This window comes from Durio zibethinus, chromosome 2 (genome assembly GCF_047325235.1).
Source record: "Durio zibethinus cultivar Kanyao isolate XHJ-2024 chromosome 2, ASM4732523v1, whole genome shotgun sequence".
In the NCBI taxonomy this organism is placed as follows: Eukaryota; Viridiplantae; Streptophyta; class Magnoliopsida; order Malvales; family Malvaceae; genus Durio; species Durio zibethinus.
Window position 1 is genome coordinate 6,692,508 of NC_143163.1, and position 20,473 is coordinate 6,712,980.

The 20,473-nt window shown below is 32.5% G+C and overlaps 3 protein-coding genes and 2 pseudogenes across 7 annotated transcripts; 1 reads left to right on the plus strand and 4 right to left on the minus strand.

Annotated features, from left to right (window-relative positions):
* Positions 1 to 4,323: 4,323 nt before the first annotated feature.
* LOC111309114 (cAMP-regulated phosphoprotein 19-related protein) lies at positions 4,324 to 7,526 on the plus strand. Of its 2 annotated transcripts, none has more exons than XM_022907991.2 (7): positions 4,324 to 4,475; positions 5,334 to 5,433; positions 5,561 to 5,623; positions 5,705 to 5,752; positions 5,885 to 5,938; positions 7,037 to 7,094; positions 7,214 to 7,526. In XM_022907991.2, exons 2-7 carry the CDS (start codon positions 5,341 to 5,343, stop codon positions 7,255 to 7,257), a joined length of 360 nt encoding a protein of 119 aa, XP_022763726.1. In that variant the 5' UTR covers positions 4,324 to 4,475; positions 5,334 to 5,340; the 3' UTR covers positions 7,258 to 7,526. The 2 variants fall into 2 exon arrangements, with proteins under 2 accessions (XP_022763726.1, XP_089604581.1); XM_089748455.1 differs by having other exon boundaries at positions 4,430 to 4,475; positions 5,310 to 5,433.
* Positions 7,527 to 7,654: 128 nt separating this feature from the next.
* Positions 7,655 to 9,780, minus strand: LOC111309115 (annexin Gh1-like). The gene is made up of 4 exons (XM_022907992.2): positions 9,221 to 9,780; positions 8,838 to 8,992; positions 8,531 to 8,749; positions 7,655 to 8,420 (listed from the first exon to the last, which is right to left on the minus strand). Exons 1-4 carry the CDS (start codon positions 9,291 to 9,293, stop codon positions 7,902 to 7,904), a joined length of 966 nt encoding a protein of 321 aa, XP_022763727.1. The 5' UTR covers positions 9,294 to 9,780; the 3' UTR covers positions 7,655 to 7,901.
* A 550-nt stretch (positions 9,781 to 10,330) lies between these two features.
* Positions 10,331 to 14,275, minus strand: LOC111309116 (putative CRM domain-containing protein At3g25440, chloroplastic). 3 transcript variants are annotated; one of them, XM_022907994.2, is made up of 5 exons: positions 14,130 to 14,275; positions 13,140 to 13,584; positions 12,542 to 12,943; positions 11,909 to 12,049; positions 10,331 to 10,711 (listed from the first exon to the last, which is right to left on the minus strand). In XM_022907994.2, the coding sequence occupies exons 1-5, from the start codon at positions 14,186 to 14,188 to the stop codon at positions 10,685 to 10,687; spliced, it is 1,074 nt and encodes a 357-aa protein (XP_022763729.2). In that variant the 5' UTR covers positions 14,189 to 14,275; the 3' UTR covers positions 10,331 to 10,684. The 3 variants fall into 3 exon arrangements, with proteins under 3 accessions (XP_022763729.2, XP_022763728.2, XP_089604543.1); XM_022907993.2 differs by having other exon boundaries at positions 10,331 to 10,808; XM_089748417.1 differs by lacking the exon at positions 10,331 to 10,711 and having other exon boundaries at positions 10,815 to 12,049.
* Positions 14,276 to 14,935: 660 nt separating this feature from the next.
* On the minus strand, positions 14,936 to 16,496 carry LOC111308363 (peroxidase N1-like; annotated as a pseudogene). The gene is made up of 3 exons (XR_016330345.1): positions 15,946 to 16,496; positions 15,665 to 15,827; positions 14,936 to 15,552 (listed from the first exon to the last, which is right to left on the minus strand). The product of XR_016330345.1 is annotated as a peroxidase N1-like (transcript).
* A 2,263-nt stretch (positions 16,497 to 18,759) lies between these two features.
* LOC111308074 (peroxidase N1 pseudogene) lies at positions 18,760 to 20,223 on the minus strand (annotated as a pseudogene).
* Positions 20,224 to 20,473: the final 250 nt, after the last annotated feature.

The window sequence follows — 20,473 nt, forward strand, 5'->3', positions numbered from 1 at the left end:
TGATATTTTTTAAAATAGATATATAAATTAATTAAATTAAAATTTGTACTCATCATATATTTCTTACAAAAATTTTTTATTTTTTATTATGTCCTTTTTATAGTACTTAAAATTTTTATCTTTTATATTTTAAAATTATATTTTATATTTTGTTTACTTTTTAATGTTAAAATTTATAAAACATCATTTAAAAAAATTAAATACATTATAATCAACAATTTTATTAAACCTAAAAAAAATCAACAAGAGACAAAATAAATAAAAATTAAGGGAGCACTATTTAATAAAAATAATTTACTTGGTTAAAGAAACAAATACAAATTTTATATTATAAATAGATAAAAGAATTTAAGGTATAATCCAATCCAGCTGAAAATTTTATTCTTTTAATACTCGAATTGGACGTAAGACATATATAAATGTATTAGAGTTTGACATAATTAAGTTTTATTATTATTAACTTATATATATATATATATATATATAAAGAAAAATTTTAACTTGATTTAGAGTGTAGTTCCAAATTCAAAATTCAAATAAAAATTTATAGCAATATACAAATATATATTATATTTATGTTTATAAAATATTAAATATATCAAATAAAAAGAGTTTGAGCTACACTTAATAATAAATAAATTAAATTTAAATATTTAATGAGTCGAGCATAAATAAATTAGTAGTTTAATTTTTTTAAATGAAAAAATCATAATAATGTGTTAACTTTTATTAAACCATATAAATTTTGCATTTTTATTTGTACATGACATTGGTTGGTAAGATTTTATGTTTGAATATGTTATTGTAGATGCAATATTATAAAAATTGAATGGTTAAATGTTAAATTTAAAATTTGAATTTTTTAATTAAAAGTATCGTATTTAATTTAATTTAAGATTAAATATTTTCGAATTTGTACAAAATAAGATTTCATAACGAAAATGTGATGTACGCCTCGCTAAATTCTAATATTAATTGTCGCTAAATTCTAATATTAATTGTTAAGTTATTTTTTATCAATAAAAATGCTAATTCCTTTGAAAACCCATTCCCCAACTCCTCCACAACCTAGCTAAAAACCCATTCCCTAGCTTCCCCACAACCCAACTTGTCTCCATTAGCCAAACACGGCACCACTAGCCTCATTACCACCCTTGCACCGAACACAATATCCAAACCCACTGCCTTCACTAAAATCGAAACCCACGGCACCCGAAAAAAAAAAAAAAAAAAGAGATGGAACACATCCCCTACCAAAAACCCCACCCCACGCATCACAGCAATCACCAAACAACCCTCATTATTTTGCCACTGTCAACGTATACCACCACATCCAGAAGCCACCCTTTGCAACACCTAAGCCGCAACCATCAGCCAACAACTACAAAGACCCAAAAAAAAAAAAAAAAAAAAAAAAAACCAAAACCCCTAATGCCTAACAACAAAAACAAAATCGAAAAAATACACAAAAAAAACCCTCAAAAGGGTAACAGTAGCGCTAAAAGCAATAGGAACAACAACAAAAAAAAAATGACGACAATTTTGGGTTTTGGGTGCTTTAAGTTGTTTTAGCTCTAGATTTTGGATGAAGAGGGATGTCTCGGCTTGGAAAAACATATAGCAGGAGAATAAGGTGTTTGCCAATAAAAAAAGAGGGTATTTTGAAGTTTTAGGTCGCGATTTTAGGTCTAGATCTTAGTGGTTCGAAGCTGTTTCATGCAAAATTGAGCACAGATTTAAGATGAAGAGGTCGAGAAAAGTATCTGGTGAAATTTTAGGATCAAAAAGTGATCGCTTGGTGGTGGCCGACAGTGATCGGACAGCGGCTGATATAGTGGTGACGACTATATTCTAGGCAGCTTGGTTTTCGACAGGTCCCATTTTTAGAGAGAGATTCTTTTTTTTTTTCTTTCTGGTAGAGAGAGAGAAATGGAAATGTAAGAAATTAAATGAAAAACATTTTTTTTTAGCTTTTATAATAAAAAAATCATTCTAATGTAATACGTGTGTTTCACACTACAGTGACAAAATCTTACTTTGAAATTAATTTGAAAACATTTAATTCAATATTAAATCAAATTAAAAATAATATTTTTAATTGAAAAAACGTTCAAAAAACCATAAATTGAGCATTCAGCCAAATTAAATTGGAGGTTAAATCAATGGGACCTTTTTTTTTTTTGGTAAAAGAAATTTAAAACTAAATGGATTGTTTAGTCTTTATATAAAAATAATATGTATTGTATTTAATAATTTAAAATAAGTAATGTAAGTTATATATTTGAAATAATTTTAACAAATGATCATTGATAAAATTTAAAGTTAAAATTTATTCGTTAAAAAAATGAATCTAATTTATTGAATCAATTACTTATTAATAAATAAATAAAATTATTAGTTTGGTCTAATCAATTTAATAAAAACATGAAAAATATTAAAGAATAAAATAATTATTTAAAATAATTTAATAATACATCGTACTATGTAACCAGTCTACCAAGTTGTTAGATCAATTCACTTTACACCAACTTAATTTATCATATTAGATTTGACAAATAATTAATTTTTGATTTAATGATTCAGTTGAACAAATCAATTTTTTCAAAATCATATAAATATTTAAATTTATTTAGTTAAAATAAGATGCATAGGATATAATAGTCTCGCATTAATTTTTTTTTGTTACATCAAAAAAATAAAATTTTAGTACAAATAAAAAAAAAATTTATTCAAAATCGGACTTTTTATGTTCCTTTAAATGTCTTTAGCCATTTTTTTCTTAAATTTTTAAAAAATCAATATATTATAAATATTTTGAGATGAGAAGAATATTATATATGGATTGTTTTAAAATTCTTTTTGTACACGAAAATTCAAAACATGAATATAAAATATCAAATCCCATTTAAAAAGAAAATTAATTAAACTAATATCAAGTAGCTCAATTCATTTAAGCATATGTCTTTTTCCATAAAAAGAGAAAAAAATAGTAATACTATTTTTCTTCACATATCGCGCTAATAGTTTTATTTTATATAATTTTGAGGATTAAACCTAATTATCAAACTTGAGCATTTGATTTAATATTTAATACATATTATCATTTTGAAAAGCTAAATTAAAATTCTCTCCTCCCTAATATACAAATGTAAAGTTAAACCTACTTTTGAAAAAAAAAAAAAAAAAAAACATAGGGGAATTTTTTTTTAATTTTTAATTTTTCATGCTTCCATTTAAAAAAAATACATACAAATTAATATTATAGTAGTAGTAGTAGTAGTAGTAGTAGTAGTAGAATAATAATATTGTCCTTGTACCAATTGTCGAATTTAAATTTTTAGCTTGACATTAAAATAAAAATAATGATCAATTGGTCATTTTCTAAGGGAACAATAAGGCTTTTATTTGGTTCATGAAAAACTCAAAAAGAAAAAAAAAAATCATGAATTTGCAACTTTTGACTTAGGTTTTAAATTAAAAAGAAAATTGTAAATAAGAGTATGTATGAAATAAAAAAGTTATTTTTTGCTAATTATGGATTTGACATTCTCTTACTACTAGGATAGCAAAGAGTGGAAAAAAAAAAAAAATCCTCTTTATTACTTAAAATGCAGTGAAAACTTTTAATAATGAGGAGGATCCTTGATCAAAAGTTACTTTTCTATTTAAGATGATACATTCAATTTGTTATTTTATTTTTTCATGAAAATTTTTTTTAATATTTTTAAACCAAATTAAAAAGTACATTCATAAAATTGCATCCAGTAATAGATTTAATTCATTAACCTAAATAAAATGATAAATTAAGACTTATCTTAATTATTTATACACTATTTTTCAAATCCTTAATTTAGTTGATGTCACAAATTAGCTTAATATTAAAGATTTTAAAAATTTTAAAATAATATGAAAATAATAAAAAAATAAATTAATAATATGGTTTAAAATTAATAAAAATTATATATAAATTTGATATTTGATGTGTCGATATAAATTGTGATATAATAATTTTTATATTTTATATGTATTTGATATGAAATAAATACGATATAAATATATAAATTATTAGATTTATTAAAAAATAAAACAATTAAATAAAAACTTGTATTAATAAGTATATGTAGTATTTTTTTTCAATATACTTTTTTTGAAACGTTCAATAGAATTTGAATTTACATATTTTAAAATTAAAATTTTTAATTCATATTTTTTCTCTTTTATAAATAACTGTAATAAGTGATTTCTGTGAAAAACAAAGTGACTTCAAGATGGATGGATGGATAGTTTGAAAAAATATTGTGCCAAAAATAGAAGAATCTAAAAAATCCATGCCCTTATCATAATTCCCTTAAAACAAAACAGCTCCACCGAAAATTTCAACAACGCAAGAAATATTTTATATTTATATTTATCAAACGCCATCTGAAAAACTTTTCCTTTGAATTTCCGATCTCCGCAGGTAGCCGAGTATTCAGGTACCTGATCTATCTCATTTCCCATTTTCTTCCCCTGATCTTTGAATTTAACATCAATTTATTCTCATTTATTGGCTTGTTGGTTTGAAAAAAAGATTACTAGCACCTAGGGTTATGTAGGTTTTTTTTTATTAGTTGGAAAATCAATTTTGGCTTGATTGCCAATTGGGTATAGATCTGCATAGGTTTTTAATTCAAATTTCTAGATTAAGTAAGGATCTCATTTCTCTTGTGTCAAATTAATTAAATTTAATGGTTGTTTTTGTTGTCAGTATATATATGGATTTTAATTTAATGCTTTTTTACTGTGGATTTTTGGTATGTTGTAAATTGTAAATTATATGGCATTTGGGGTTTTCATTGTTGTTGCAATTATATAATTGGTTTTGATGTAAAACGCATATGCATCAAGAAGTAATATTTAGGGATTGCATTTTGAGTCTGGGAAGTTAGTAATATGTTGAATAAATACTTTTTTTTTCTCAATCTTTTTTCTTGAATTTGATTTCGTTGTCCTGTTTGATTTTAAATGTTTAGTGAACTCCATTAATTGTCATGAAGTACTCGATCAGTAAGTATTGTCCAATGCTTTTTTGGTTATGCTAATAATTGTTATTGAGTATATATGGTATTCTGTGAGAGCTGCATATACTTGCATCATAGCTTTTTGGTTGATGTTTTTCCTCAAATTTACGAAGATTTTATATTTTTATTCTACGATGCCAACCTCATTTATTTGATGGGAATAAGTGAAGTTTCTTTTGTGTAGTCTGTGATCTGTCAAAGTTTTAGCCTTACTAAAGTTTTATGCAAATTACTTGTGTGCTGTCTTAGCTGCTATTAGTTGGGTGCTTGCAGAGAACTAATGTCAGAAATGGAGAATGTCAAAGAGCAAGAACAAGTAGATGGAAATTTTGCACAGGAGTCTGAAAAAGCCATGCCATCATCTCAAGAGGAGGTTGTGATCTTATCTCGCTTCACTGTGGAATGTTGATTGATTAAAGATCTTAGCTATATACTTGATTAAATTTTTTTCTCTAGAACAGTTGTGGTGGTTTACTTGTTTCTTTTTCTTTCTATTTTAGGAGGCTGCTATAAAGAAAAGATATGGAGGGATTATGCCCAAGAAACCACCACTCATCTCTAAGGTAATTTGTGTGGGAAAAGTATAAGGTTTTTGGTTTCTGGCTTGTGCTGATTCTCATCTAAGTTTTTCATTTTGATATTAGGACCATGAACGTGCCTACTTTGACTCTGCTGATTGGGCACTTGGAAAGGTACTTTAATGATTCCCCCACCCCCTACCAATCTTAATTTTTTATGTTTTTGTTATTTTAGCTTGGCAATTCTAATGAACTCAGATTAAGCTGAAGTTTCCAATATCTTTTGATGTTCTTGGATGCTAACAGCAAGGTGTTGAGAAGCCCAAAGGACCACTTGAAGCCCTTCGGCCCAAATTGCAGGTATTAATTCAGTGCTTTAAAAAATATCTAATATGATATTCCCTTCTTGTGTAATGGGATTTGACTTCCTTGAACTACATTTTTTGGTCAATATCTGATGGATAACTTACGGTGAGAATTTTGTATGTAAATATGTATTTTAAGAATTGTAATAAATTCCTCTAATTAGTGAGAGCAACAAAGTAGATAGTCCTTTGCTAATGCTGCAGGATGGTGCTGTTGAATGAAAGATTAAATCAATCTGGCCCACTTTTGTAGGATTCTCTAATTGGTCAAAAGTTTAAATTAATCGGGTCTACTTTATTCAGACTTTTTAACTTGGTCACACATAGGCCTCTTAATTGGTTCAAAAGATAGTGAACAGGCTTTACTAGAACTTTTACGTGTCAGTAGGAGCAAAAGGGATTGCAATATGTAGAATCTTTAAGGCCTTTAACTACTGAAGCAAAGTGGCTTAATTTTATAGGTTCTTCATGGGCTAGATCTTCCAGCATCATGTTAAAATAAGGTTCACAAACAATTGTGCTTCATTGGGGGTTTTGGATTTACTTGCTTTATATTTATGTTGGGATAGGGAAGATGATGTAGAAAGTCTTGTAATCTAGCGTCTGCATTAACATGACATAAATTTTAACATACATCAACTATCTTAATTACATCTTTTATTTTAGTACTGTGCTGAAATGATGCTATTGGTTGTTTTTTCTACATAATTAACTTGACTTGAATGATGTGCTGATTATCTTTCCAATGATTTTTAGGAAGAGCAAATTTATTGTTTCTGATACAAGATGTATCAAGAATCATGTTGTAATGAAATTTTTATGCAGTTCATGTTTATAATTTCAAACCCTTTACTTCTGGGAAAGAGAAGAAAAAAAGAGTTTGAAATGACCTGTTCATCACAGTTCACCTTTTCTTCCTGTTGAATATTTTTCTGCAGGTCACCTTTCTGATGTGTGTTTTTAAAGTTTACTATTGATGAATCATATAGTTCCTTTATCCTATTTTTGTTTTCTGCGAGTTGGTTGCGTTTCACACATTTATTTATTACTCTTATGATGCATGCTTATGATTATTTCTGTACTTTGTCTTCAGCCCACACAACAACAAACACGATATAGGAAGTCGCCTTATGCCCCATCCGATGGTGAAGGTATGCCTATCTATTGACATAGTAAACTCCTAGGGATGAATGCTCTTTTTGCATCAACATTCTCTTTTTTGGTGGGAAAATGGTGCTTAATTAATTCAATTCATCATGCCATTGTCTAGATGGAGGAAGTGCTCAACCAGAAGATGGAACTGCCAATGAATGAGAAACTGCCGTTAATCTTCTGATCTTGTGAGGACCATTGATTGTTATTCTAATGCCTAGATAGGTAATGGGTAATTTTCAATTGTTCCCGTGAATAAACTTGGTGAAGATGTTTCGGTTTTAGTTAAGTTCGACAAGTTACAACTTTTATCCAGTTGAGAATTGTGGGAACTGAAATGTCTATTGTTCCAAGGTTTTTCTGACGTGGAACATTGTTCTTTGTGATTCGAGTAAACCACTTATAAAACGAATTTTCCCTGTTTATTTTCATAGTTTGCATCAGTGTTAGCTTTGCTTCATTGTTCCATGGAAAGTGAACCAGTTATTTCACATTTACATGATATTTAAAGGGTACACTTTTTCCTACTATAATAATATTCTAAATTTAGCCACTTGCCTGTATTAAACAACTTAAAGATTCATAAAAACTACCTGCCTGTGGTGCCACTTAGTTGAATCTTTGTCTGTTTTCCCAAAGAAAAAACAATGCTTAGCCATAGGGTAGAACGAGGACCCCATTACATATATAATTACAAGGAATTCAAATGAGAAACATGATGCTATCTTTATTTGTATTATTTACCAGTCAATTTATTTATGCACCAAACCCGCCATGTTCCAGCAATATTTTCCACTAAAATGTCCTCAACAGCTTTTGATCAGCCCGACCAAGATACCGACTGCAATGTCATTAGTCTTGTCCTTACAACTATTGAGTTCACGTATCACAAGGTTTTCTAAAGAGCTGCCTGTTTTTGCTACAAAAGCTTTGTTTATCCCTTTGATGTCTATCCCGGACCTAGTAACCACTGTTCGAATCAGAATCTCTCTACCATCAGCATTTTTCATTCTCAATTGTTTTGCAAAAAACTTCTCGGGATGTTGTATGCACCGGATTACGACCCGAAGTTCCTTTCCAAATTGCCCACATTTGCTTCTCTTAATGGACTTACGGAATTCGTGGCCGTATAGCTGTTTGTAGGAGCTTAGTATTGCTCTGACTTGGCCATTGTTCCTTTGACTCAAAACTGAAGTTACTGTCTTCTGATCTATGTTTTTCCCACTTTCGAGGGCTTCATATAGAGTCTTGGCATCGCACATGGCCAGGCTCATGTCAGCTTTACCACCATAATTGCGGCAAGATTTCAGAACAGCCAGCAGAATCTAAGCAGAAGGAAAATAAAGGAAAAAAAAAGAATAATTCTTAGTGGCAATAACACGATTGATACGGACAAAAATGATTTAAGTTGAGATAGCTAGCACGTAGCAATTACCTCTTTGAATCCACCATTGACTTTCATTGTTAAATCCTTTTCGAGGTCAGAATTATATCGAGTTTGGTAGGCTTGCTTGATTCTTAGCAGCTCCGAAGATGGTCTGGTGCAAGCCACCTCAATGAGAGTATTGAGGTTTAGACTCACCCCGAACAACGAATGCCTCATTAGTTGAGCATCACGTTCATGAGGTTCAACCATGCGGAGATAAGCAATCCTCTACATGAATGGCATGTGCCTATATCAGCACAGCTAAATTATAAAAATTGCATGCAACTTGAAGTAATTAACTTGGAGTTACACTTACAGCAAACGAGTTGTTCCTCTGAACATTTGACATGAGCTGAAGAAGATCTTGGCCATACCTAGAACTGTAGGTCTGGCGAACGACCTTGAGGGCATTTGAGTCTCCATTGACAAATATTTCAACAAGTTTTTTGTTGTTGATTGCTCCAATATTGCCTGTTAAACAATTCATAATTGAAAATAACTTTAACAAGAATTAAGAATTCAAGTTGGTTTTAGTTGCAGACTTGCAGGTGCAACAGGGTTCAGTAGAATTGATTGGTGACTCTATGGTTGATATAAACATTTATATTTGTTTCTGTAACAACCATAGTTGGTGTTTCCTGACAACCAAACAGGCAGAGAAAAAGCAAAAAGAAACAAAAAAACAAAAAGGTTGAATACCAGAGAAATAACAGTGAAGGATGTGGCAATCTTGCTCGTACTGTCTGGGGGGTTGAGTGGAACTACTAGCCATCTCAAATTTCTGGAAAGATATATTCTCTTACGTTTCCAAGTATGCCATGGAACAAGACTCCAATAGACCATTTTTATAGGGCTGATTTGGTGTCCAAGGAATAATTAAGCTTGGTTCTGCTTTTGGCTTACAAAGAAACAAAGCGAGGGAGAAAACAATAACCACATCCAAAGTGGAGGAATAACAGGGAGGAACATATCCTCAATTCCAATATCGACCATGCTCTTTTTGCTGCACTTCACTTTCTTGTGCCAGCTTACTTTCTTTACTGCTGACTTGCACTTGCTATGATTAATGGAAGCAAAAGTCAGAGTAAGACATCTAATGTACGTGCTATTTTATATTTCTTTTGAGGGTGAAAAGGATTGAAAGGAAGTTCTCTGGTACTCAAGTGCCCCTCACACATTGCGGCTCATTCGTTGATTCCACACATCGTGAAATGACTTGAATGGCAATGGGTTTTTCTTTTTTCATTTGATAATATTTTAATTGCGGAAAAAAATGGATGGAGAGGATTTTAAGGTATCAAGCCGCAACCTAAAAATAAGAAAAAAAATTATAAATATTAAAATTTGAATCCAAAATCTGTTAAAGAAATAATTATATAAATCAATTGAATTAAATTGTGATTCATTTGCGTTTTTAATGCTCCACAATAGGTTTACTGTGCAAGGAGTTACTACTGGGGTTGATTCAATGAATTCGTATAGAAATCTGGAAAATCTGGTCAAATATAAAAGAGGCAAAAGCATAGGACAGAAGCTTTGGAAGTAAAAAGAGATTAGGTCAAAGACATTCAGCCAAAACTTGTGAAGTAAAATCATGGTGAAGCTCCAACTGCATTCAATTGCAAATATAAAATTCGAAAGGTCAGCAAATGGGAGAGCACCAAGGGTGACAGTTATTCAAGATGGAACAGTTGTATAGAAGATTATCTTGGAAAAACAATTTACAATTTTTTATCACCACCCTTAGTGCGTCCTTCTCTTTCAGCCAACATGGTTAAAGAAAAGCATCACAAAAGAGCATTCTCACAATTGACAGTGTTGCCATCTACAGCAACTAAGGAATTTTTTTAATAAACTTGATACTAAATTGTTACTTTACATTGTTCATTCCATTTGTATACAATGAATAAACAGGGGGTCGGAAGGGAGGTTCCCAGCTGTCTGATATGACGGGGCTTTTCACTACCCCTGGCAGAAATCTAGTTGTTAGAACATCTGAAAGCAGTACAGATACAAATGGCGGGTTCCCCGATAAAGTGATGTGTCAAGCAATTATCATTAGATATAGTGCCAATGGCAATGCAATGGAAGCTGAGACGAAGCCAGATCATGCTTATTCCATGCCTGGACTTTCGCATGAATTTGATGTAGTTGACCAAATGTTTAGCACGTGTAATGCATCTGATCTCCCTAAACCAAATAAAACACAAACGTCTTTTCAGCCACAGTACCATTTAGTCAAAAAGATGATTATTTAACTCAAAGTTGAGTTGCATCTATTGTCGTCCTGCATCAAAATAGAGAAGACTTAATCAAATAAGAAAAGGCATTGAGCAGAATAAACAGGTTAATATATCCATTACATCTGAAACATTTAACATCTAAACATGACAGGTTAAAGAAAAACAACCAACAACGGGAAGAGAATATATGACAGATTCTAAGCCATGTAATACTATAGGCCAATGAGACAATACGACCCGGCTTAATTGACATATTTTCCATCATCAAAATATATAATCAGGAGTCATAATCTAGAAGCATAGAATCCATAAGCTCAACTATTTTCCTCCTTGCATTTGTGGTCAAAGCAAAGATAACCCAATAAGCCTTTGGCAGCAACAAATTACAACTGTAGATGTAGAATTTCTTAGTTCTTTAGTCAATATAAATAGTGGCTCCATGTAAATAGCACATGGAAGCGGTCACTTATAAATGAGTAAAACTGAACAATAAGCATCTTCGAATTGGCATGCAATAGGTGTTCTGAGAATGAGTGCTAAAAGATAATTAATGACAATGCAAAACCATTGTCTCCCAAACAGTATGCATTTTTGCTGACCACGTCATTGCATACGCTGCAAGGGAGCTTTAGCCAGTCTGTGCTTAGCTTCAACACAGAAGGAACAAAGCCTACTGATCAATTTTATGAAGGCTTCGAAGATCAAGATACCAGCAGCAGAGTATTTCTAATTTACATCTTGAAACCTCCAAACTCGTGTATTTAACAAGGATATGCAACATCCATTAAACTTGACAAGTATGTTTTGCAACCATTATGTACATTTACTGTATTTTTTTTTTTTTTTTTAAGAAACTTAAATGATTTTTCTAAGTCATTATTTGCAATATTCTAAGATCCGCATGTCTCCTTATTACCAAGTTTCACCAATAACACAGAACAGAGAAGGTATCACTTGTCCCCAAACAGCACAAACACATAGATGCCCATACACATATAGAGAGATAATGTAACTTCCAAAAAGGCATTTTAAATTCATAACTACAGCAACATAAAATGATTAGGAACCAAATCTACTCATAACAACACTTTCTGGAAACTGAAGTGTGGCAATTATTTTGTAATTGATACTGCCATATACTTACCAGGAAATCTTGTGGTGCACCCCCTTTTGCTTTCTTATACCGAGCTTTATGCTCAAGATACTCTTCAAGCTCCTTCTCCAACTTTTCAATGAACTCACTTGTATGATCAAGGGATTGTTCGTACTTGTATTTTTCCAAAGCCTGCAATATTTGAATAGGAAAAGCAAATATTCTACTGACATCATGCACTGAGATAAAAGTGATTAACCTTATGACTCCCTCTAAAGAGTCAGCTATAAAGAAGCTACCACACTTTTTTTTAACATCAAACATCTTGACCAAAGAGAGAAAATATTAGAAACATTACAATAAGCACAAAACTTAATTGTGCTTTCCTTGAGAGCACAAACAAACTCCCAACTATTATGGGTTCCAAGCTGCTAGAATAGTGCAAAATTCCAGTCATAAACATTGAAGCATCAATTTCTCCAAATACATAATGAGCTCAACTAACTCACAAAACAAAAAATAGAAAACCTAATGCATCAGTAACTCCATGCACTGAAGCAAGTGCAGATGAATGGAAACAAGTGAAACCACTTAGAATACCACCAATTAATTCTCAAGGAGTAAAAGTTAAGAAATTTCTAAAATATAAGCAACGGATTATCGAAGAAGGGCAAGAAATATTACTTTGTTTTTAGATAGGGTATCTGGTGGAGACATAATTTTTGGTTGCACATAATTCTTTCCTCGGTAGAATATTATAGTATTGTTAGGTTTGATGTCAATCACAATGCCTTTGCTAAGTCGAGCAAGTTCCTCCGCATATAGATGAACCTGCCCTGGCTTGCAAGGCTTGCAAGTGACCTTCACAGTTTCGTGTTTCTTCCAATGGAGATGCATATTGAGAACAACACCTCCAAATACTCCTCGTCTTCCAACTTGAACATAATTCTTTTTCTTCTCACCAGTACGCTTTAGGTAGTGTCTCTCTTCCTCAGTTAAAATTTCAGGATCATATGCTTCAGCTGGGGCCTTGGGAACCTCATATTTTCTCAACTTTTCAATCAACCATGCTTCTTTTCTTTTGGCCTGATGCAAATCATTAAGTTCAGATGAACTTAAAAGAGAGAAAAAAAAAAAAGCAAAAAAGGTTTCCGTATGCTATATATCACAAATCAATATTCCCCATTACCAGTAAGAACACTAAAAAAGCTCATATCTGACATAAGGATGAGAAATTCTTAACCAAAATATACACTATATTTAAAATGAGAAGCTATCTAACCTTCTCAAGTTTATATCTAATCCTAACTTCCGGGTTTGGCGAATTCATCTTCTTTTGGGCCTTTAGACGATAAAAACGAAGTTCATTCAGTTTTGCCTTTTTAGACATTTTTTGTCGTTTGGTTGACCCCTTCCTATTTGCAGAAACATATCTACCGAGTGGCTTACTAAAAGAAAACCTGATAACATCCTCATCTGTTTTCAGCTTAATTGATGCATTACTCATATATCTCGCATGCAGCCATTTGCAAAGAATGTTCTGATGCTGAAACACATTTGGTTTCAATAGCAATGAAAAATCAAAATGAGAGGCTACAAATGGTGCATGTAATGAAGGCCTCACAGCCCTGTAGCTTTTCTGGTTTGCAAATGTGATGCAACTACGGCATTGTTTAGACAAAAAGGACTCATTTTGATCAGAACAACAGAATCTGAGTAAAGAATTCCTGCAATAGAAAAAAAAAAATCGTGTCACCAAAGTCCTTCAATATGAATGATCCAGTTCAAAATTTCTATTTTGAAGTAAAAAAAGGTCTTATTATAAATATGTAAACATATTATTTATTTTTTTGCAGACACCTTCAGAAGCTAAAGCCGAAAAGACTTCGAAAACATAAGTTTCATCATAGTCAATCTTTAAAACCCAGAATCTATTTCTCTCAAATGTTAATAAAGGACATAACTTTACTTAGATTTTCAAAATTCTTCTCTTTTGTCTCTTAATTGCAGCAAAGCAGAGAAATATTTTAATGTAAAACATTAGCATTCGAGTTGTCTAACTATGAGCTTTCACAAAATCATCAAAAACGTAAAACTGAAAAAACCCGTGATAAACATAAGAAAGATTCACAAAAGAAAAATGGAAAAGAATCAAAATGTTCGTTTTCCTTCAATTCATGCACTTCGATGGATAGAAGTAGATATTAAGTAGTAAATGAAATTAAACCCCGACAAAAGTTAGATAACTAAAAAGAAAAGCTATGGAACAAGCCTTTTGATAGCGGACGGAAATTTATGGGTGATTTCTCGAATTGAAGCAATAGCTGCCATTATTATCCCACGAAATCAAATTTGTATGGAGAATTTTAGAAGAAGCTCTCAGAATTAAGAGACCCAGCCTCAGACGCTTCATTCATTTTGTTAGGGGAGAACGGAGACTATCAGCTCGATCCAGCCCAATATTTTGGACTTCCAGCCCAAAAGGCCCAAAACAGTCCCCAGCCCGTTATACTCTTCTGAGTTGGATAGTATACAAAACTCAGACAATAGATGCTTTTGTTGAAAGTGCCTGAAGAATAAAATTCGCTCATAAAAGTTAGAACATCACTCATTAAGATAGAGCAGTGCCTTTTAAAAAGGTCCAAGTTGAAGCCGTCTGGACTACGAGCCCAGTTCCCATCACAGCACTTGAATGGCAACCCATACCTGATAAACCTTGAAGTTAAGAACTCAAAGTTCTAAATCCTCCTTTGCCACTTAAAAAAAAAAAAAAAAAAAATTCCTCTTTTGACTGTATTGGCAACAATTTTTTCCTTTTTAAAAAGGTTGGAAAAAATCCATTGTAAACTAATACGATATGTGTTTAAGCAATTAATGTTTGATTTGTTTGTTAATGTTGTCTCTGTTTTGAAGAGATTGGATGAGGGTTCAAATCCGTGTTTTTCCAACTGTTTGATACATATTTCCATCTATATATATTTGGTTTACGTATCAGACGACTAGAGATGCATACATATTTGTTAAGAAGTCGACCTCTTGAAGCTATCACTAAGGGTAAACAAGATAAAACGACAAAAGTGAAATAAAATAAATTAGTACAAGTACTTATTCCATTCAAATACATGTATTGTATATACAGCCAATCAAAGCTTGTATCTTGGTCAACTAGAGCAAACATTTTTATTATTAATAAGCTTACGCTAATTAATAAGGAAATAGTTTCAAATATTACATCCATGTCGTTTTAACATGATGACTATGAATTATATAGTATTATTATTAGTTTATTTTAGAACAAACCCTGCGGCTTTCACCTTCAGTTCCTGTCTTCACTCCAATGTTACTCATCTTCACCATTGACCTTCCAAATTCCACATTAAAGTTCAGTGCTCGCAACCCTCCGACACCCAAGAATTGTTGGACGATGGGTCTTGTTGTGGCATCTGTCCACAACTTCTTGTCAGACTCTAGTATTCCACGCCCATTTCTCAAGTTAGTGAAGAATGACGTACCGAATCTGTTGCCGCTGCCAGTATCAAGGTCGACACGCCTACTGGCGTCTCCATTTTCAGGACAGAGTGATTTTAGTTGAGAGACAAATGTTGAGTCGATTGTTGGGTCAGGACCATTGGCGGTGAAGTTGTATAGCCTATACATGAAGGCCTAGCAAGCTGAAGTCCCTATGGTGTGTCCTCCTGTTCATTATAAAGGTGAATGTTAATTCAGATATATATTAGACAAAAGTACTCTTATGAACTGGTTTTCATGTTAAATGTAAAACATAGGTTCAAACATAGAATTGCTTACCAACAAGGGCGACAAGGTCCTGTGTGTTGAGACCCAAAGCAGCAAACTTTTGCTTCTGTGAATCAATGGACTCCCTGAAACCAGGCAAATTAGAGGTATCCGATGCCAATGAGACCCTCCCATCTTTGCGTCCAGTAGGCACCTGCCAGCTTCGTCCACTTGTCTGCATAATATATTTGTGCAAAGCAGATAATTAGAGACTATTTATACGATATAAAAACATACATTAAAAAACATAGAATAACTCCAGGGCAATATTTAGATATTATACTAAAAATTACCAGAACAACGGAGTCACGGGCAGCAAGAGCAAGAATATCAGCACATGAGACAACTCCAGGGCATACTGCTTCCAGTTGTGCCTTGGCATCATCAATAACTTCATAGCCTCTTAACAAAAGATTTGGAGGGGCAGTTTTCTCAGTGTTAGGGCCGTCAATGAGGATAGAGGCATCACAGCCATGAACGAAACAGTCATGGAAGTGCATCCTCAGCAAGCCAGGGGCAATTGTAGGATTTGACTGGAAATGGGATTGAACTGTTGACCTAATAATTGATTCAGCACGGGGACATGTACGTGAATAGAACCCAACACGGGTGCCTTGCCCTTGCACCAATGTAGTTGCCATGGCAACCAAAAGAAACACTAAAGCAAATGTCTGCTTAAAACCACCACCACCCTCCATTTTTGTGAAGAAACAATTACTTATACGAAGAAAAGAGGACTGCAATGCGATCTATATGAAGAAAAAGAAGAAGGATGGCTATGGGATTATTGCTAACGAGAAGTTTTTAGTAATTGCTTTGGCTAGCTTGTTACCTTGAGGTGTTCTATTTGATGCAATTTATAGGCTCAAAAGGTCAGGTTCTGAGAAGAAAAGTCAGCAAAGGCGGCTACAACGGAAGTACCACCGAGGGGGCGGGGGGACAGAGAAATATATATTCCAAGTTACGTGGGTGATGAGTTGGGATTCAGTCATTCAGATTTTGGTGGGGGAGCAAGGGCCTTTAAACTAAATCAGCTGGTCATATATGTTTCACGTGAAGAATTAGTCCACGGAAGAAAGAAAATGTTTAATCATTATTATAGGCACCACAACAAAGTGGAGCGTGCGTCCATCGCGTGATGTTGGTATCTATCATTATTGGATTAGTGAAGCAACAAAGTGGCAGTGGAAAGTTAAAAATGATATATAGATTGACCAAAGGGTGGTGGAAATTATGAAAAAGACTTTTCTTAGATAAGAAAATAGGCCAAGTTTTAAAGGCATCTCTTTTTTTCCCTCAACTTAATTATTAAATTAAGAAAATACTAGTAAATTGTTTTATAGGTCTAAGCATATATATATAACACAGTTAAGCATAATTAAAACTTCCTTTGAACATAAATAGGCTAAGTTTTAAAGGCATCTCTTTTTAATTGAGTCTGGTTTCACTGCACAAGCTTCCTTAGAAGCCTTGTATTCGTGCGGTTTTTGACCCTTATATTAGTCAATATTGATTCTAAAATAAATTTATTCTAACATGAATAATTATGGGATCTTTATATGTCTTCACAAGAATTAGTTCATTTGGTAAGTAAATTAATGATTAATTATATAGGTTTTTTTAATTAAAATTTGATTTCTGTGAAAAATATTTATAAAATAAAGTTTTGAATGCACATATAAAAAAAATACGTGTTTAAAATTATTAAAAAATAGATTTATAAAAAACACACTGGATTGGTTCCATGTTTGTATACATATCCAGATCATCAAAAGGATAAAAGAGAAGAGGAATTACTCATTTTGCCTTATCCAGATATCCCAATGGAGAGTAGTACTCCTTGGTGAAGGACAACAAAACAAAAAAAAAAAAAAAAACAAGATGGAAGACCCCTGAGTTGACCACCCAGGCGCAGTGCGCCAGCCAGACCAGCAAAAGATAGTGGTACAATAACGTGGGATCGATGAAGTCAAACTTTGACATTTGGAAACAGTGCTTCTGCAATTTGTTTTATAAGAATATATTGTTCATTTTTTTTTTGTTGAGTGCATTAATAAAATTTTTTTACTGATATATAACTAATTGGTAGAAGATTTTTAATATACACTACTGATCTACTATTGATTTGCCTCAAATTAAATGTTGGTCCAATTTCATGTGATAGAAATATATAAGATTTTGTCAATGGCGTACTTTGTGAAGAAGATTTTAGTTAACAGGCACTACGAACTTTGCAGGAAACATGATGTATACGAGACAGTACTTGTCATGTGTTGCGTGTATAAATATATTTTATACGAAAATGATTCCTGTAGGAATGAATTCCATGAGCATGCTATTGGAAGCCTTCAATTTCAACTTCTTTTTCTACACATTTTCAACTCATTTGATTGAAAGGATTAAACAAATTAATAGAAAGGATTAAAATTGATATTTATTTCCAGTCCCTTACCATATCCACTCAACCTTCCCCGTTTAAATTTGGGGCCACAGTCTTCCTTTCATTTCATTGTATCATCAATACACTGACTTCGTTCTTCTGGATAAAATGTTTGCCAGCGGGAGACGCAGACAGAATAAAAAGTTGGTAGCAGAAGAATTTCATTACATAATTAATTGTTTTGTTGAAGATCATTTTATTGTTCTCCACTTTTTGACTGCTCCACTCGTATAGTCGTCCAAACCCAATATAATATTGGTGGCACACTATATATAAGCTTAGATGCCTGTCTCTTTCTTTCTTTTTTTTCTTTTGTATTCTACTAAACATTGCTGTTTAATAATTTTGTAACTTAATTACGCTCGTAATTTCATGCAATTTCATTAAGCAATTGTCAAAATCAAACGACGAATGCATGTATAGTTAATAATAGAGCAACTATATTAAACTTAAAGTATAAGAACGATTAATTATAGAGACAAAAGTCAAATCTTCTTTTCAAATAAAGATAGAATTATAAGAGTGAACATTATTATTATTATTATTAGTAGTAGCTTCTGTCTTCTAACTTCTGAGCTTTCCCTAATCAATAAAAGAACCATCATCCATCGTCATCAATTGATACTTTTCAAACATCATTAGCAAATCCTAATACTGTAATTAATTACTATTGGTTTATGACGGAGCAGATTCTTCGAATTTCTCCATTAGTATCCGTCTTCACACCAAAATTACTCATCTTCACCATGGACCTCGTAAATTCCACGTTAAAGTTCAATGGCGGTAAGCCTCTCTCACCCAAGAAACGCTGGACAAAAGTTCTTGTCGATGCATCCGTCCGCAACTTCTGATCAGACTCCAGGATTCCCCGACCATTTCTTAAGTTTGCGAAGAATGCTGCATCGAACCTGTTACCACTACCGGTGTCCAAATCAATGCGCCTGGAGCCATCACTGTTTTGTGGGCAAAGTGATCGCAGTTGAGGGACGAATGCTGGGTTGATTGTGGGGTCAGGACCACCGTTAGTGAAGTTGTAATTTCCCCTTTCTTAGTGTTCAATAATTTTAGCAAAAAATGTTTCACTCAAAGCAAATATTCAAACATCTTTTGTTTTTGTGTCTGTCTAATTTAATGTAGGAAAGTTCTACCATTTTCATTAGTTCTTAAAATTGTTAATATTGACGTGTATTGTATTACAAATTCTGTCCACGTGAACTATAAAAAATTCATGTCAAATATCTCAAATATTTCTTAAATTTAATAATATCATTAAAAAAAATTACTATGAAAACCAAAGTAAAACAAACAATTGTAAATCTGAAACCTGAAGAAATTCTTTGCGCTTGAAAATATCCCCAAATCTTCAACCCTAATAAGAATCTAAAAGCTGGCCAAATTCTTCGGATTTTATGGAGTTTGGCGGCGACTCCAACTATAAGCTTAGTTGCAGTATAAGACTTTGCTTTCGTCACTAAAATTTTGTGAATTGAAGAACCTCTGCATATCTTAGGTTTAAGATCCACCCGCAATATGATCACTAAAAGCCAACTCTCTTGAAGTCTTAAATTTGGTCTGGAAATGTTGAATCAATTATTCTTAGCATTGTAGCTAACTGCAAGCTGGAAAAGGCCAAATTACCATGTCTGATTCTCCTTCATTTTCCAATTGACCAAACAGAGAAATATGAGATTAACAAATTTGTTATTGAAAAAAGGATAAAAGCATAGAAAGAGTACAGGTGAGCAAGAAACTGAACCTGTTTCAAATTACAGAATCCCTAATAAACACCAAGAACAGAGTTAAACGCTTTGACAAGCGATAAAAGCGAAGACTTCCCATCTCGATCCACAATTTCTACATACAAAAAAACAACTCCCACTTCATTAAAGCACCCAAAAAAATTAAACCCCACAAAAATTTTGAAAAAAATAAAATAAAACCCCGAAATAGGAACATTGTTACCAAGAACATGAAGAGCAATCAGAGAGTCACCAGGTTGAGCCATCTTAACCAAAGCCCATGTCAAAAGCTCTTTACTTGGTGAATCAAGCTTCACCCCAACAACCACCGTTCCACCACCAGAACTCACCGTTTTTTCTGCTTCTTCTCCAACAAAACCATTTTGCACCATTTTCATTTTTGTCTTTTGCTGTCTGATCAGACAGACTCCCAGGTTTTGGTCAGGTTTCCGCCGCCAAACTCTATAAAATCCGAAGAATTTGGTCAGCTTTTTTATTCTGATTAGGGTCGAAGATATGCGGATATTTCCAAGCTTTAACAATATTAAGAATTAATGAAAATTTAATATTATTAACTATTAGACTGAATTTCTTTAAATATAATAATACAAGAATTAAATTTTTTAAATTATATTAGAAAGA